This window comes from Phaeoacremonium minimum (genome assembly GCF_000392275.1).
Source record: "Phaeoacremonium minimum UCRPA7 unplaced genomic scaffold PA7_03_scaffold_420, whole genome shotgun sequence".
Lineage (NCBI taxonomy): Eukaryota > Fungi > Ascomycota > Sordariomycetes > Togniniales > Togniniaceae > Phaeoacremonium > Phaeoacremonium minimum.
In genome coordinates this window covers 132,648-151,805 of record NW_006921322.1, presented here as the reverse complement: position 1 = coordinate 151,805, position 19,158 = coordinate 132,648, and the positions used below count along the sequence as shown (strand labels likewise).

The 19,158-nt window shown below is 48.8% G+C and overlaps 1 protein-coding gene across 1 annotated transcript; it reads right to left on the bottom strand.

The window, feature by feature from the left end:
• Nucleotides 1-2,885: 2,885 nt before the first annotated feature.
• UCRPA7_5644 (putative alpha beta hydrolase protein) lies at nucleotides 2,886-3,836 on the bottom strand (the record flags this gene model as incomplete). The annotated part of the gene is made up of 2 exons (XM_007918189.1): nucleotides 2,886-3,680; nucleotides 3,738-3,836. 2 exons carry the CDS (start codon nucleotides 3,834-3,836, stop codon nucleotides 2,886-2,888), a joined length of 894 nt encoding a protein of 297 aa, XP_007916380.1.
• Nucleotides 3,837-19,158: the final 15,322 nt, after the last annotated feature.

Sequence of the window (19,158 nt, the reverse complement as noted above, 5' to 3'; positions counted from 1 at the left end):
GCGAAATTCCATTGCACGCTTCTTCCGTGGGCAGTATCCGCCGAGGGTGACACCCGTCAGCCGATCAGACACGACCACTGGACAACCTCCGGTACCCGTCATCCCGGATGCGTACAAGAACAATCCCAATGGTCCACAGCTTGTAGAGTCTCGAATTGAGCCGCATCCTGGCACAAGAATCAGGACTTACTGGTCCGATAGCTCTCAGACGGATACAATGGGCTCAGCCGGACAGAACGGCACCCTCCTGTCGCTTTATGCCACCGAGAGCCATGGCCTTGGCTACTTTCACAAAACGCGAAGAGAGTCCGGAAGCAGGCTTGCGCCGATAGCTCCGGCTTTGCGTGTTCCATCGGGAGCACCATCAGCTGCTGAATTGGAAACACCCAGTGATGAAAGTACATGGCGGACTTGGGGCGTCACGCAACAGCCAAAGACACCGACAAGAAACTGGGTCGAGAAGTGCATTCGCGCTGGAGGACTTAGGTGACAGGGCTCTGGGGTGATGTGGGCGGGAGGACATTGACTCCCATCAAAGACGTGTTAGGAGTGCATGGCGCCGGTGTCCATTGGGAAACGGCTGCGTGAACATTTTGTTTGAGTGTTAGGTAACTGCATCGGCATGGAAATACTCTGTCTTTACCGGATTGAAACCCAAATTAATAGAGCGATACCCTTCCATGACAACTGCTACGCCACGCTGCTGTGAAGCATTCATCATAGCCAACCTTGATTCTGTTAGTGCAAATATGAACTAGCGTCGCAGCGCATCCGATCGAGGGCGGTCTGAGCAGTCCATTTTTTCTTGTTCATTCTAGATTTAGGAAAGAGACTTCGAGGCTTTGGAGCGGTTGACCAATGTTACAGTATCATGGGCCATCTAAACGTAGAGAAGTGTTTTATTTGGTGGTCTTATGAACCAGAGCTGCTGGCATATATTAGTAGTATGCTTGGGCTCGGTTGTCGGCGACTATCAGTGCCGAAGATACCTGTGTCACTTGACGTCACAGGGCTCCTTTTTGCCTTCGTGGTTAATTTTATACGCTGTTGCCTAAGTAGATCCACTCCAGTCAGTCACAATTCACACAATATTACTTCAAGAAGCCTCCTTTAAGCCTTGATGTGTGCCATATAACCAAACACAACAGCAACCATGGCGGAGCTTCTACAGTCGGTGTCGATACGAGGCAGATATTTCTGGGTGGGAACCGAGCGAGTAAGGCGATGCAACCACCATTCCTCCAAGTGTCTACCGCAAGACTAACGAGTACGCGAAATGCATCTTAGTTCATGATTAAGGGGATCGTGTATCAAGATCACAAGAAGCCTTACAAGTCACGTCATCGGGACCCGATTGCAGATGACTGTCTCGATGACCTCAAGCGAGACATAGAGCTCCTCAAGGAGCTGGGACTGAATACGGTATTCGTTTGTGAGACCAACCTTGGTAATACACAATTAGCCACCGGACTAACCTAACTACAGTCGAGATTGACAACACGAAGCCACACGATGCAGCAATGCGTCTTCTTGCAGAGGCCGGCATATATGTTCTCGTGGTAAGATTCTATCACGTAAACCCACCTGCTCTTTCAACCGATAATTGAGACATGGGGCAGGTCCTTTCTACACCGCGAAAATATCAATGTATAAACAGGGCAGCACCATACGAATCATACCAATTCCCACTTATGCAGCACTACTTCAAGACCATCGACTGTATGGCAGCCTACTCGAACACGCTCGGAGTCATTCCCGCCAACGAGGTCATCAATAGTCAACCTTCGACTATCGCTGCGCCCGTGGTTAGGGCCGTCACTCGTGACGTGAAGAGATACATGGCTTTGGCTCACGGGATTTCTGGTCAAAGGCAATTACCCGTGGGCTATAGCTCTGCTGATGTTATCATGTATCTCAGGCAATCCTTCGATTATTTTACTGCTGGGGATCCAGATGAGGCTCTGGATTTCTTCTGTGTAAGTCTCGGCTGGATTGAGTTGCATTCTACAGCTGACAAACTTCAAATATTTAGTTCAATTGCTACAGTTGGTCGGGCAAAGCCTCCATGTCCATCTCAGGCTACGATAGGCTCGTAAGACAGAGCAATTCTACCTGCTTTTTGGGATCATCTGTGAAACTGACATGCAGCCTAGGTTGAGAGGTTCTCCGACGCCCATGTTCCAGTATTCTTCTCCGAGTATGGGGCGAACACTATACGCCCCCGAATATTCCAAGAAACCTCCGCGATTTATTCAACGGAAATGACCCACGTGTTTTCTGGTGGCATCGTGTATGAGCTTTGGTATGGCGCAAACGAGTACGGGATTGTAAAGTGGCGAAAGGACGAGGATGGGAAGGAGACCCAGGAGCTGGTGAGAATGAATGATTTTATGAGCCTCAAGAAGAGATTACGCCTGTCCACCGATGATCCCAACACCGACGCGGCTTGGACGGACAGTGCAAGCACTCTTGCGAAGGCCCCAGACTTTCCGGCACGTTCGAGTTCATGGATGGCTGATACGACAATGCCTGAAAGCCCAGTGGATTGGGAGGGCGTTCGTGAAATGTTGGAGATGCGTGACTGGATCGACGTTGGAAAGGAGATGCAAGAATCAATGATAGACAGTCTAGTGGACGCACTCAGCTCACGGTTGAAAATTCATGATCATCTCACGAGCACAACGCCGATGACAACACCGAAGCCGCCAGACAAACACATAGACCCACGAGAACCAATCCACGAAGAGGATGAGGATGAGGGATGCCGAAAGTTTGACTGAAAGGATCAAAAGAATCAAAGCATCAGTAGAGAGCTTATTATATAGTCCTCTAGATGGGTAGCCTCGGCCATAACTCATGTTACCGAGACCAGTCCCGTGAGTCCTTCACAGAAACTTTTGGATAAATGACTGAATATGATCTGAAACAAGATCATGAGCTTCCTCTGGGAGGTAATGACCGTAACCATTTCCGATAGGAACAGGCTCGTAAGTGGTTCCGGCTGTGATCCAGTCTCTCCACTCCTCCGCCACATCAATCCTCGAGCCGAGACCTGCTTTTGAGAACATCACCATGGTCGGAACATCAAGCTTGCGCCCCGCCTTCTGATCCTCCACCTGTTCGGCATACTCTGGAGCGGCACCAGCGGCGTAATCCTCGGCGCTGTATCGTAATGTTTCCTCCTTGTCGAACAATGCTGCATATACATCCACCGCATTGCCTGATTGGATTCGCCGAGCACCCTCCTCGCTACTGGCAAGCCGTGAATGTGCATCGCGACACCACTGCGCGCCGCCGTATGCAGATATCAACTTAACGGCGATGTCAACATTTGCAAGCAGGGGCCAGTGATAATATCCTTGGCAAATCGCTGGATTTTGAAACTTGTCCCACTGAATCTTGGTCGGCACAATGTCTAATAGGATGGTGGCAACGACGTTGATAGACGTAAACTCCGCCCGTGAGACTGCGAGCCTGTGGCATATTCTCGCCCCTCGATCGTGTCCTCCGAGGATGACGTTCCGAGGCGAAGACTTCCCAATGTCAAAAGTCTTCTCCAGTGCCTCGAGGAGAGCTCTGCCAATGTCAAGCTTGGAGTGCTTGTGTGCCGGGCTGCTAATTCCATATCCAGGCAGCTCCGGGATGAACAGAGCTACCTTGCCGACGAGAGCTGGCACAACCTACAAGTCGAATTAGTCGCATTTGCCTTACATGGTTTGAAAGGAGGAACCACCTACATGACGCCAACTGGCCACGGGCAGACATCCGTTAGCGGCAGCAAGAAATATGGACTTGTAACAGTGAGTCTTACATGAACGCTGACTGAGGATAGCCATGAATGAGGGTTAAAATCGGGCCACCATGCGGCTCAGTCGATGTGTAGCTCACAACGGTAGAGCCGCTCGTGGTAGGCGTAACATTTCTCGTCAATGTTGGATAAAAGCTCCTGGATTCTAAATCCATCATTGTGCCGGTCTGCCACAATCTGAAGACAGCACCTCTCGTCAACGATATCGATAAACTTGTTTCAGTAACCTCCAGCGCTAGGAAAGAGGATCCGTTGGATAATCGAAGCCGTCCAGCTATTTTACTTGATTTTTGTCGTTCAGGCATGTAATTGTAGTAAGTCACGATGCACGCGAACAGAGTCAGGCAATTCGCCATTTGTCATCAGTCATCAGAAGGGCGCTGTGGAGAGAGTATTGCGGGGTAGAGAGCCTGCGTTAGCTCTCTGCGTCACTGACTATAGCGAGTGAAGGAGCCTGTAAATCACTATGCTATACTGTACGCCTTGGTCCTCTTCGGGACAATACCAGCTCGCCAGCTTGAACTGGTGGATGAATCTTTAAGAATAGTCTACAAGTAGTTTGTGAACAACAGCATCGCTATCCCCCGCCATCACGCTTTCGTGTCGAGTTCAGATGCTCTTGGATCAATCACGTCTTCTCCAAACTTTCAGCGATGCCATATCGGCGTGCCGGGTACCCAATTCTTTTGCCTGTGGACGACAAGTACGTCTGTTTCGTGACCTTCACTACTGTTCATCATGTCTAGGCTCGCGTATAAGCTGTAACCAAACCTCTCGAGAACCTCGAGTAGTCGTAGCAGCATCAAGCGCGTAGTGACAGTCTCTTCCCCTGATGGCCACCATGGTGACCCATGGAATTTGATTTCGAAGCATCCGGGTTTCATGTCATGGCGGGAGACACTGGACCCGTAAATACCTAGAATAGCCGCCGCTAGATCTGGTGGCGGCGTGTCCACGAGCTTGAGGCGATCGTGTCGATCAAAAGAGATGCTGAGCCAGTCACAGGGTGGTGGAGGCGGTGATTGGTATCGAAAGACAAGAGTGTCTATTATCGCGTCAGTGAACTCATTTGTGGGATATATCAGACGGCCAAAACCATTCACTATGCAGAACACAGACCTTTATCGTACTCCTTCTTGCTGAGATCAACGGCAGCCTGTAGCACCCAACCTCGATCGAAGAGTGCCTCGAGCATTCTGCGTACCAGCCGCCGCGACCTGTCGTCTCCGCTTGAGTCGTAACTCCATGGGTACCCGCGCAGCTTGAACTCGTCAGCTTGTCCGTATTTGCGGAAATCTTGAATGCCCTTGGGCCATGTTGTCTGGATCACATCCCTAAGGGCGGCTACATCATCATTAAGAAAGTTGATGAACCGGATGCGATCACTTTGATTGAGCGTAACACAGGCGAAGCGCGTCCGGAACGGGGCTGGTTGCGATGGTCCGCCTGCGTTGGTAGCCGCCTCAAATGACGGCGGCGGCTCTGATTTATCCTGAGGGAATCCGCTGGACTTATCCATTGTTGCGGTCCTCGATACAAGCTCGAGATAAAACTGAAAAGTTCAAGCGGAGTCTTTGTTTTGAAGAGATGCCATGATGCCCTGGGTACGATGTCATTGTATACTCGAGACGCTGGCCGAGGTGTGGCACTGCCAGCGGTTGGGATCAGGTTTGGTGGCAGTGCTGCTCTGCCACAATATGAAGACAGGTCAAACTCACCAGTAGTGGCTTAGTTTAGTGCTAGGCGTCATAGTGAAGAAGCCCGGATGATCACATAGGTAGTCAATCTTGGTAGCAAGTGAATGCTATTTGATCAACCCTTTTTTTTTGGTTTTTTTTTGATGAAAGTGAACAGACAACGAGGCTACTTTTGCATACTTCAGAGCCTCAACATTATAGCTTAGCAACTACTTTCTTCAAGTCAGCAATGACTTCCGCAGCTCCTCGCTCTCCACTACGCACGGCGCCTTCCATGTAGCCCTTCCACTCTCCAGCTGTCTCAGTGCCAACGAAGTGGACGTCCCCAGCCGGCTCACGCACAGCATTGCCAACGGCATCCAGTACGCCTGGTGCAACCGAGGCGCAAGGACAGCCCCAGCCAGCAAACTCGTCATTCGTCCATTCATAAGCCATCATCTCAATGAATTCCTGCCGTATCATGTCCTGGTGATTGAAAAGCTGACCTATTTGATCCAACAACTTGCTTTCTCTATCTTCCGTTGACAATCTAGACCATGCGCGTCCAGGTTCGCTCACCATGAAACAAGTCAAGACGAACTTGCCGTCAGCCGGGATACTCGTGTCCCGGATGATAGACGCTGGGCCGACAAAAGATTGTGTCAGCCCGCAGTATCCCTTGGTGACCCAGAATGGCGACTTGAATACTACCATGACTTTGGTATAATAACCGTAGGTGGTTGACTCAAACCAGGTCGTCTTGGATACTGGTAGTGGTGGTGAAAATGCAATAGTCTTCAGAACTGGACTGGGTGTCGAGCAGATTACTTTTCGCGCCCGGTAAGCCTTACCAGCTCCTTCGACTTGAATCGTCTGGGGTCCTGTCTGGTGGATTGCGGAGACAGGGGTAGAGAATTCGAGGACTCCCTTGGGCAATGCTTCAGCAAGTCCTTTTGAAAAGAGCTGCGTTCCCTGTCGAACACGGAGATACTGTCCGCCATGCTTTCGGTCCGATCTCATTTGCAGTAGACCACCACCAGACTTGCAGTAGTTAAGAAAGAACAGAGCCGAGATGTCGCAAGGTTCTTGACCAAGCATTGCTCTTGTCCACAATGTAGCCGTTGCCATAGCTGCCTCGCCTGCCCCGCGAGACTTAAGGTATGCCTCGAAGGTCATAGAGTCCAACTTTGTATCTCGTGGATGAAAGGTGTCAAGAGCTTGGCAGTCAGCTTCCGCCAAATCGCGGATAGTTGCTACGTTCTGAACAGTTGCATCATCAAACTAATGTTTGGTCAATTTCCACACACTTACAAAGCTTCGGTCAGCTACTCACCCTTGGCAACTCCCCGTAAGGGAATGTTGAACACGTTCCATCAAAGTCTTGCAAGACGCAATTTCCACTTGTGTTCTGCTCTATGAGCTCCACACCAAATCGTTTTGCGAGAGCAAACATCCGACTCTGATTCGTGTCATTGATCCAGGCTGCTCCGAGATCAATCACGCCGTCTCCTTTCGTTAAGGATTGACTCCAGGTCTTTCCGCCCACTCGGTCCCGTGCCTCTAGAACTACGCACGATAATCCTGACCGAATGACGTCCTCTGCTGCTGTCAATCCTGCAAGCCCAGCGCCGATGACCACAACGTCTACATTCCTGACTGAAGAAGAGTCAGATGGTAGTACTAAGTCGGCTGGTGAGGGCTGAGACCGTACGACAACGGCCTCAACTTCGAACAAATAGCCCCGCACAGCCAGCTGCGGAACTGGAACTAAAGTGATGGCAGGGCGGTGGCCTTTGAGGAACTTTTGAAGATGTCTCACGTGTTTTCGCTTCTCTGGGTCATAATTGACGATGTAAAGTGTCAGTTTCGCAATGTCTTTGATTAAGCCTCCCGCGGCGAAGATGACTTGCTTCAAGTTGATGAGCGCAAGATGAATCTGAGAGTCGTAATCCTCGGGGAAAGAGCCATCTTTTACGGTGCCAACCTGCCCAGAAATGTGTATGGAGCTACCAGCAACAACCGCCGGTGAGAAGTAGGCTGAGGCCGTATGGGCCAGGTCCACTGTATGTAGTATTTTGGGACTGGACATTTTTTTGGCTACACAAGATTAAAAGTAATTGAAATCATCAGGAGATAGTTGGATGGAAAGGGGAAGACTTTGGAGCACACGATATTCGTATAAGCTATTACATTGAACTTCATGTCAATTGATAGCGGCCGATTCCGGTGATTTACTCCAATTCAGAGTTTATGATTGGGCCGCTATGACTTGCCAAAGCCATCACCACGCTTTCTACTGAAGTGGATAACTGCGCAAGCCGACAAACTCGGTATGGCAAGCCGAGCACCGAGAGTGGACCACCTTATGGGCCTTCTGAGCCACCTAACTCAAGCAGTCATTCGACCTTCGAACTCCCGGTGGCTATTCTAAATATTGACATTTCCTGAAGCTCGCATTTGGCTTAGTAACGCCACGCTGTAATGGTTGCATGCATTTACTGAAATTAGGGGAAATTCTTCAGGCCCGTCGCATTTAAGGTGAAAACGCCGCTTGTGTGTAGGCTATTTCGTCTCGACAAAGGAGATCTAATACCCGTCTATTTCTTGGCTTCCTCAGCCATGCTTTCTTGGATCCAATTCCTAGATATACTGTAGATCATCTCCATAAACTCTGGCGTCGGTGGTTCAGGACCAATTTTACTTTCCGGAACATTCAACCCCTTTGAGACAGCTGGCCTTTCTGTCATCATTTGTAACCATGCCTTGACGTTTGGGAACTCTTCAATATCAATGCCACCCCAGTCTTGGAGCTTTAGGTCAGTCAAAGAATTTCACCCGAGGACGTTAAAGACTTCAGCACTCACCGTAAAATGAGACCCAGCCGATACAAGCAATGTCGGCAAGAGAAAGTCGGTCCCCAACAACGAAGCCGGATTTAGATTTGCTGAGTTGCTTGTCCAGGATACGATATAGTCTCCTAGTCTCGTTCTGATATCTATTGATACCATACGGAATCTTTTCTGGAGTATAGCCTAAGAAAACCATCAATATCTTAAGAAGTGCAGTAGCACATTGTCAAGAAATCCCTACGAAGAAAATGATTTGCCTGCCCCTGCATGGGTCCTAGGCCGCCAACTTGCCAAAAAAGCTTATTTTATATTAGTAAGATGCCATACAAAGGTCTCAGTTTATCGAGCTCACCCAATTATTGACCTCATAATACTCCTTGCTGCCACGAGGATAAGAGACTTTGTTTTCGGTGTCATACCTATCTACAATATATTGCAGTATAGACCCGCTTTCAAATAGATGTATAGGGTTGCCATCTGTGAACGTGTCCGTCAGGGCGGGTATGCGTCCGTTGGGGTTGATTTTGAGGAACCATTCTTCCTATTTACAGATATTAACTATCGATATTTGCGAAGACAGAACAACACTTCAAATTACCTTCTGGGTGTTGTTAGGCAAATGAAACTCTGTAACCTGAATCAAATGTCAGTAAATAAACAGGCGTCATTCATCGAGCTGCGTCTCTAACTTGATAAGGAAGACCTAGTTCCTCTAAAAGAACCGAGACCTTGCGTCCATTAGGTGAAAAGGATGTGTATAAGTGGATATCAGAACTGCCGGCCATTTTGCAAGATAATATCCTGTCGGACAATTGCCAATGTTCTAGGGACAGAATTCGAAGTAAGGAAGATGGGTTTTCCTGACATTTTAAATTTGTGGGAATACCACAACCCCTCAACGCATCCTTCAAAAACAGCTGCGGCACAGCATGCAACGGGTTGCTTCTTTGGCTGCGAAGGTGACAGTCAAGCTTACCAAATAGTAAATCGAGTTAAATCCTGACGAAGTCCACTAAGTCCGAGCTTGCCGTCTTCTTTTGACTCATTTTCAGTGTCATCAATGCCGCCATAGCTTTTCACGGGAGATAAACAAGAAAGGGCAAGACGTGGTCGTTTTCGCTTTCTTTTATCTTCTGGCGGCAATGAATATTAACTAACTGGTCCGGCCAAATATGTGGCAATTCCTCTTACAGACGACGAGATCCAAAAATGATGCTCTACTATCTCAACATATAATGCAGTAATCGAGGATTGTTGGTGAGGACTACGTCAGGTCGTAACCTACTAGTATAGTGACGTCTCAGTGACAATGCTTAGGCGTTTATGTAAAAACATTTGCAAGCGTCGGATTGCCAACAGCCGGATGCAGTGTGTTGTAGTATAATCACTAAACTGTTACGTTGTACGCAAAGGGTTGTGTTTAAGTCAGCTCTCAATTGGTCTTTGATATGCGAAATTGATAGAACCTAGGAGTCGTAGTTCTTCATAAATGATAATCATTCTCATCCCCAAGATTTCTATTAAGATGCAATAAGTGTCGAGTAATTTTCCTCGGCCCTCAATATCAGGACTCAAGTCCATATTCTACTTCGAGTACTATCGTTCGGTACTGCTTCTCTTTCACTCTGCTCGGCCCTTTGAGCCCTCTACATCAACCAAGTCAAGGCTACTATTAGGGCAGCTGTCTTGGCTATTTGTGGGAACCTGGCTACCATTTGAAGCTACTAAAATGGGACAGAATTATGTAAAGTCCATAGCATTGGTAAATGGGATTCGCAAACGGAATTGGAACATGCGGGATAACCTGGACGGAGTCGACCGTCGGCCATCCCTATCTGCGGGGAAAACCCTAGCATGTACATCATAGATATCGAGTCCACAGACCAGTAGTTAGACGGCAGTTGAGTTGCATGATCAGCTGCCCGACTACCATTTATAGCCTTATCAAAGCTTATCTTGCAGCACTGTCACGCTCACGGTATCCAGAGCCGATTTGCAGTGCTGTATGTCATACAAATGATAAGGAGAATAATCCAGTCTGTAAGAGCGTACGGTAGGACCTATTATGGATCACACTACCGCTGCAGGGATATCGGGTACATTCAATCCGTTTGGGACTGATAAATATATGTTACCTTGATTGTGAAAATATATGATTTTTCGGCCAACTTACTTTCCATTTGGCAGCCTTTGTGACAAGGCCGTCAGTAGTTTGCAATCAAGCAGGCTTACAGAGCGCAACTGTTGTCGTCCACGCATGCTAGCAAGACAGCTTTTGGGGAAAAGAGTATTACCTATATCTGTGACTGCATATCATAACTGAGCATGGCTGGAAGTGATGGGATTAAGGTCCTTGATCAGGGCGTGGGATACGGAATTGTTGTTGGTATTGGGGCGTTTTTCGCAATTTTAATGTCAGTGAATAGGCTGGGGCACGAGAACGTCAACACTAATCAATATTCACAGGCTTGCTATTACGTACTTACAGAATAAATATACCACGTATTCTACTCGCCAAGCTGAAGAGTTCAACACCGCATCTAGAAGCGTCAAACCTGGTCTCATTGCTGCAGGCATCGTTAGCTCGTGGACATGGAGTTCAACTCTGCTCACATCAAGCACCTTCGCGTACTCATATGGGGTAAGTATTTTCAATTTGAATCACCTGTAACATGCAAGAGGGCTGACAGCCTGACAGATCTGCGGACCGATGTGGTATGGCGCAATGGGGAGCTCTCAGATCCTACTCTTCTCTCTCATTGCAATCAAAATCAAGACCAATGCCCCTGGTGCTCATACCTTTCCTGAGATCATATTGGCCAGACACGGACGATTAGCCCACGTCACTTACCTCTTCTTCGGATGGGCTACCAACCTTCTTGTGGGTGCTTGTCTAGTGCTGGGAGGTAGCCAAGTTGTCGGCGCGCTCTCCGGTGTTAATGTATACGGAGCGTGCTTCCTGATACCATTGGTAGTTGGGGCTTATGTTATTGCTGGTGGTCTGCGTTCTACCTTCATCGCTGACTATGCACACACAGTCATTCTCTTCATAGCGATATTTGTCTTCTGCTTCAGCATGTATGCAACAAATGCTACGGTTGGCAGTATTGACAAGTTTTACGACATGCTACAAGAAGCCAGCAAGAACATGCCCATATCTGGCAATGCCCATGGCGGAAGTTATCTGACTTTTAAAAGCAATGATGGACTTGTCTTTGCCATTGACTTATTAGTCGCTGGTTTCTCAAATGTGTGGCTTGATCAAGCATATTGGCAGCGAGCAATTGCCTCTCGCCCGGAAACATCAGTAAAAGCCTATCTATTCGGCGGTATGGCGTGGTAAGCTCAATTTAATATATCCCGTATAGATAGCTGAAAACAAAAACACGACCCCAGTCCAGGGACTTCCTTCTAAGGCTGCTCCAGCACGACCTTCACATACTCCTTCGCTCTCCTCAAAAGGCGGTTACTAATTCTCAATTAGGTATGGAATTCCATTCGGATTCGCCACAGCCATGGGACTGGGATGCGCAGCGCTTACCAGTGATCCCTCCTTCCCTACTTATCCCAATCCATTGTCTGCAGCACAAAATGGAGCTGGTCTCTCAGCTCCCGCGGTTGCGATTGCTCTACTAGGAAAGGGTGGTGCTGGTCTGATGTTGCTATTGCTTTTCATGGCCGTGACCAGCGCTACTAGTGCTGAGCTTATTGCTGTCTCATCACTAATCACATTCGATGTTTACAAGACCTATATCAAACCAACTGCAACGTCTAATCAGCTTGTCAGAATGTCACATTACGGAATCATCATCTACGCGGTCGTGTTGGCGGCTTTCTGCTGTATACTCAACGCTGTGTCTATAAACCTTACTTGGGTTTTGACGGTGCTTGGGACGATTGTCGGTGGTGCGTCAATACCTGTTGGGCTCATTCTTCTATGGGAACCAATGTCCACGGTCGCTGCACTTGTCGCTCCCTGGATTGGAACAGCTTTGGGGCTGGTTGTTTGGTTCGTTGTTACTAAGGCACGAAGCGGCAGTATTAATGTCGAGACAACCGGTGATGTCACCAATGCCGTAGCTGGGAATCTCACGGCTTGTGGCACCGGCGTTGTCATGGCGTTCGTCCTGTCGCTCCTCTTCCCTGGCCAATGGGCAGCTATAGAAGCAGAGCGAGATCCAGAGGCTAAGAAGAGGCTAGACAAGATCATCAACGGTATACGTGCTGATCATTTGGGGCCTCGCGATGGTGTCTTGGAGGAAGCATCCCATGAGGGCACGCCTCGCAGCAAGATAGACAGTGACCGTGTGGTTGATCCGGAGAAAGGTGAAGCCTCTTCATCTTCACCTGTAGAGCCGAAACAACAGCCAGCCTCTGATCCAACCCCTGACACTGCGGTACCGACGGGCAATGCAGTGGTTGACTTTCTTGAGGCGTCGCATACTGCACCAATGGATCGGGAGGAAGCTCGCAAAGCTAATCGCTTGGCATCTGGTTTCAACATTATTTATTGGACTGTTGCTCTAATTTTGGTCCCATTCACACTCTTTGGCACCGAGTGGAGATTCTCACGAGCAGGCTTTACTGGCTGGTGTGTAGTGAGTTTCATGTGGGTGTGGTTTAGTTCTCTGGTTTGCATTATATGGCCGCTATGGGAGAGCAAAGATACAATGTGGAAGGTTCTAAGGGGTCTTATTATGGATGCTACCAGGAGCCGGAACGCAATAGCTGCATGAAGTCGAAAACGGTCGGTAGTCATTTGCTTATTCACAAATCCTAGCTGGTGCTGCGCTCGGGCTGGATGAAATGATTCAGGGTTGGCTTAGACTCTACGATAACCGAAATCCCGAGAGTCCGGCTAGGAAGCATCAAGCACTCATATTTTTGCGCGAGATACCGAATGAGAGAGTTAGCATTAGCAAAGATTAACATCACAACAGTGAAATATGACTTCCTTAAAAAAAATAAAAAAAAATAAATAAAAAAAAATAAAAAAAGGAACTGTAATATAGATTCTGTGGCTGGCTGGTGTCATGACATACTTCATAAAACATGAATCACCAGCACCTGAATGGCTAGATACGCAGCAATTCCAAGCATCCTTACGAGTACATTCCTGGTTTTTTCTGCTCAGAGCATGATCACTCGTAGATCTGATGGTACTGTTTAAGCTTGAAGGATGTTGCATATCGACTGCATTGGACCCATTCAATTTTATCATGACTTAACTGGACAATGTTACAGAAAGCTAACATGCACCACAAAACCCACGATCATTAAAAGTCTTGAAGATCACGAACATGACCATAGCTTTTATTCCACATCGTCGACCGGCCATGCATTACCTCCGTCCACTCTGGAAGGATGATGATGCGTTTTGCATAGTCGAGAAGCTCGTCTGGAACCAGCTCCTCTTGCTTAGCATCAATCATCCTTACGACAAAAGATGCAAAATGTGCGTCAAGAACTGTTGGCCCGACAGCATCACCAAATATCCACAGGCTGCCCTGGGAATTTGCTTTGTATTGTGACAATACCGCTTGAAACAGATCATTGGCTTGCCTCTTGGCCAGTGCAACACTTTCGGGCCTTAGTGCTATACCGAGACCAGACTTGTAGCTGAGCTTGTCTTAGTGAGATGTCTTTGTGAGGACATGATTCCGACTCACAATTCTTTCTTGTACTCCAACGCTCGTCGATATTCATTTGATATATCGGTACGTGCCAAGAGCTCATCCAAGCCTGGATTGGGTACCTCTATAGTGAGCTCCTTTCTAGGCTCTTTGATAGTCAGAGAAGACCCTTCGATATCGTGTATCTTTGATAATAAATCTTGAATAAGCTGCCGGTGGGCTTCAGGCAAAAGTCCCGGGTAGTAATGCTCGACGAAATGGTAGGACATGTCTAAGCTATCGGGCATTGGTGAGGGTAGGACATTGGCGGTCATAGCCGGCACCTGCCCCTTTGGATTGATTTTGAGGTACCATTCTGTCATCTCCTCGTCTTCATGCAGATTCACAAGTCTGTTTTCCACCACTATGCCCCTGCTTGGTTTGTAATAGGTGTTCCCCAGGGCAAGAGTAAACTTGACCATTATTGAGTAAAGAGAGAATGGAAATACGTAAAGCACATAATGCGGATCGTTCTGGGAAGCCATTTTGATCTTCGTGATCTCGATGTTTGACTTCTCTTTTACCTAGGTTCTGCTCGAGAATAATTATCGTTGATGAAGACTAATGGTGCCTAGACGAGGTTACGTGGATGTTTGTGCAACTGCTAACTTCGGACTAGGCTTGTGTCTGTCGCAAACCCAATTAAAATTACCCGTTTGGTGCTACTGCTGCGGGGGGCGGCGCATGGTCGGATATGTCATCACGCTCTTCTCGAGATCTTCCTGTTCAGTCCCTAAGCTGAAGAATCTTTGGATTGAACGGCAAGTTCTTTACGTCTCATTCTTGCCCTTAATTAGAGCTTAAAAGGCGCTGAAACTTGATGGTTTCAAAGAGGAATCGAAGTACCACAGAAGTGATATGAGATATGATGTGCCAGGAACTCACAGTCAGCTTCCCATTTCAAAAGACTTTGAACTCTCTTAGACAGAGAACCAAGGGAGATGTGGAAGTCAAATGGAGTGAAAAATCCAGCGTTTAGATCTCGCACCTGACAATTGTCTACTGGATGGCCTAAGAGCCTGTGATAACCAATGCTGGCGAGCAGATGGTGATTCTCTTTGATTCTATGGCACAGACGGTATGGTAGGCATTTCTCTTGGGTGGCAGCTCGATTGCCTTTTCATCTCAGAACGTTGTAAACAGGCAGCCACTGGGCTCCATTCCGATCGTTTGAAGTTAGAGCTCCCAATTGAAACGAACGGGTATAGAAACTACTAAGAATACATTCGAAGCGTCAAATAGGCCTGACCTGGCACTTGGCAGAGCTAAGTAGAAGTGCGGAGTAATACCAGCTTCCTTGCTGTCGAACCTTCCTGGCAATCAGTAGTAATCAAAGTTAGTAGAAGCACAGCAAATGCTCCGCCTGGTCCACTGATCTCCAGATTATCGGGTGTACCCGAGGTTGAGTACACCCCAGGTTCTCCCAGCCACCTCCAGTCTTGAAGAAAGTCTTCCCCAGATCATACAAACCACCATTCTGTCGATCTCAATACGGGGTCCAATCGTAAAGTCTGTACATGGCACCTGGATACAAGTCAGAGTCATGCCATTCCAGACCCGTCCCCCGCTTCCGCTTGAGTTCGGCCGTGCATTTTAGGAACCGGCCTTCACTCTAAGTGCCGAATATCCGTCCGGCTCGGGGTCGAAAGAGCCCAACGTGCCGCCAGCGGCAGCGTGACATCGGCCAAGAATGGACAGTGTCTTAGCCAGCATGAGAGAATATTTAGAAGCATGTCGGAGCCCGAAGTCTGTGGATAAGGCTTTCACTCGTCTCTTGCGAATAAAATACGGGTGGAGAACGGTTTCCGGTTCATACAATTGTTGAGAAATGCCACTGGCCTTGATCAATTTTGTCCATGACAGCAAAAACCAACAGAGATGGGTAATCGTCACTTGAGCTCTCTAGAGATTATACATAATACAATTTTAGGGATCGCGTCGAGCCGCAGTCTACAATAAACAAAATACATGTTGCTTGTGATTCTTGGAGAGATATCCGAAACTAGGGGTAATAGCCTATGTAGTTTATAGAGTCTCCTGCATATTTGAGAGCTAGTCTTTTGCAGAATCTACGTCCTTGTTTTGTCGCGAACCCGAGGAAATTCGTATCGCAAAGTCTAGTGTGCTAGGATTTGATTGTATGCATGTGTAAGTATGTTGCCGCCGGTTAAGTTGAATTGAAACGGTAATCGGGCAGAATCGGGTCGGTTAACAACCGCCCAGCCAGTAAAATGGTCGATTTCTAGCAGCATTATGCCGCTAAAAGACTTCGTTCAAGGTCAACATAAGCCGCTAAAGTTACAACGGAGATACCTAACGGCAGGGACAAACGAAGGAGCGTGAGCTCTAGGAGACGGCCTTTCTCGGTCCGTTTCGAAACCGTGACGGTGGGGAATATAAGTCAAGGGTAACATCTGAAGGATGGGGCTCGATTGTAAATAAGCCACAGGCGGTCGCCCGCTGCAGATCTCTGAATAAGGGCGAAGCAACGGGAAGAGCCTACCAGAGACGGGCCGTCTACCCAGCAAGAGGCCTCACTAAGTCCCAGCAGAACCCTAACCTTCATTATCGAACTAGCAGTATCACACAGTCGGCACTCCGTTGCAAGCTTCAGCTAGGGTTGTTGCATTTCCCTAAAGCCTCGAGGTGCAGAGCCAACAGAAACGTGTTCCTTCATGAGCCAATGAACGAGACAGCCGCCTTTTCACAGAGATGCGTGAGACAGCTGCAATATGACGCCAAGATGGGGGTCATAGTATCACAACGTAACCTCAACCGGCGGCATTGGGGTGGTACAGCAGGCCCAGTGATTGAGCCGCTGCACGATTGATGAGATTGTGTTCTGAGATCTCTGAACCTCCTCAGGCCAAAGATAAACACGAGCAAGAGCGACAGGGGAGCACGAGGGGCTTTCTGACTTCTTTGGAAATTCTCCTCAGTCTGACGATAGCAGCTTGTCGGCAGACATGTGAGCAGAATACAAAGCATGTGAGCGGGGGATGTCACATTTGGCTGAGATAAGCTGCAGGCAGAAAGACGCAGGTAAGTGGAGGTTTACTCCCACCCGCTTTGATGGAGGAGGATGCTGTACAAGTCCAGGACTTTCTCTCAAGGAACTGCAAAGAGGGACCGGCGAGCGGTATTTCGCGAAAGTATGCGGTGACCACATGCCCTTGCCTGAGAATATTCTGAGCATGTGAAATTCATCGTGAGAGGGGATGATGGATGGCTGCAGCTGCTATATCCCGCAGTAGCACGTTTGAGAACCACAGTGTCTCTCAGGGGTTGTCCCATCAAACTTGACTTGGCGTGTATATGCTGTACCGTACCGCTGTTGGGGCCACTTGACGCCGTAGCCGATAGGAAGGGGAGCACAAGCAAGATCAAGCTCATTGTAACCCGAAGGTGCATTGAAGAGTCGCAAGCGACCTGATTCGTAGCACAGGGTTTGACGAGGCTCTAGTTATGTGCGATCAAACCCAAGGAGCAGGAGCGGGAAGCAAGACGGCGGAAGCGGCGTAATGACCGGTGAAATGGTCGGCGGCACGAAGTGTCGCTGCAGTTGTCTCCCACAGCGCGATAATTCCACGTAACAACGCTTTTGCGTCGCCCCAACACATTACCTGTCGTTGCATTGTACATGTACACCTAGGGCTGTTCCCATAGGTGGATGCAGTCGTATCAAGAGACAACCGGCTCTTCTGTTATCTTATTGAAAGAGGCATATGTAATATCATGACCGTAGTTCAGTAGAGGTGATGCGGTGCTCCATGCCGGATGAGGTTTGGCTGGTGGCCTGTGGAAGGGGTCGCTGGACCCCGCGAAGACCCTTTGGACCCTTTCTTTCTCTGGTTCACCGCTGAGACGAGAAGACAAATGATAGCCGATTGAATTCATGCTCTTCCCTCGCTCAGGAATGGCAGCCACGCGCTGTTGGCGCACGCCAATCAAACTTCAAAGTGCGGGCCGTGTGGACGTACACGGCCAAGACGGCGTTGCTGCGTCTCTAGAGTTCTTCCGGCCGGCTAACAAGGTACTATCCGCATCTCTATCTCTGTGCCCTCAACGAGGAGGGAGGGCGATCTTGTGGAGCCCTGTCGTCATCGGCGTGGCGATCTCCAAGAGCGGACCCTTGGGTGCGCGAACAGGGCGGAAGACCCTTGGCCAAGATGCCAGGGATGGTGCGCCGGGGTGGGCTGCTTGAGCCGCCGGACCCTGCCCAGGCGTGCACTAACATGCACGACACGGCGCGGACCACAGCAGACGGGCCAGTGAGCGGTCGGAAACCCAATGAGTAGGAGGGCTGGCGGCGCATGAGATACGCTCAATGTGCTCAACAAGGGGCGTTTGATATCGGAATTATGGGCCATGACGACAGCCAAGTTGCGCGACGCTGTTTGAGGACGACGACTGCGGTCTCTCAGGCATGCAGAATCCCACTTGAATCCAACCCCAAGGCAATAAGTCAACGCTGAGGGGCATTGAAAAGAGCCATATCCAGCGGGACAGCGCATCCCTAACAGCGGACGCCGCGGGGCAGTGCTATAGCGAGCCAAATTGTCTAACGCACTGTAAGCATGTCGGAAGGGAGCGAGAGGAGAAACCTGGAGTCGTGTATTATCTTGGTTGATGGGAGCATAAAAAAAGAGACGCAGAAAGGCAACCCTGAAGAATGAACGCACATTGCGTTATCTTGCTTGAGATGAAGAGTGTGAGATCATCAAGACGCTATTGTTGAGAGACGTGAGGAGTGCCCCCCCGTCTCTTCTAGGTGAAGTTAGGGAAGGAGGCAACATCACTTTACTGCCTGGATATGCTTGGTGCACGACCCAGACCCAGACGATAGTGCGTTTCACCAACAAGAAGGGGAGGAGCGACCGGTTTACTGTATAATAACGCCTGCACCCTTCATTAACAAACGTCAGTACTCTTTGTACAGTACTGCTGGTCTTTGCACTGTATTACCTAGGTCGTGCCTGCCGTTGAGAGAGTGTGCACCATCTGCACCTAAGAGCTACCTACCTATGTGTAAGGACTCTGGTGCAAGCCCCTTTGACTTCAGGTGTAAGGTAGCGACCCGATCGCTATCATCTCAAAGATTACCACCACAACTCGAGATCTATGAACTGCCGAACAGTGGTAACAACCGCTCC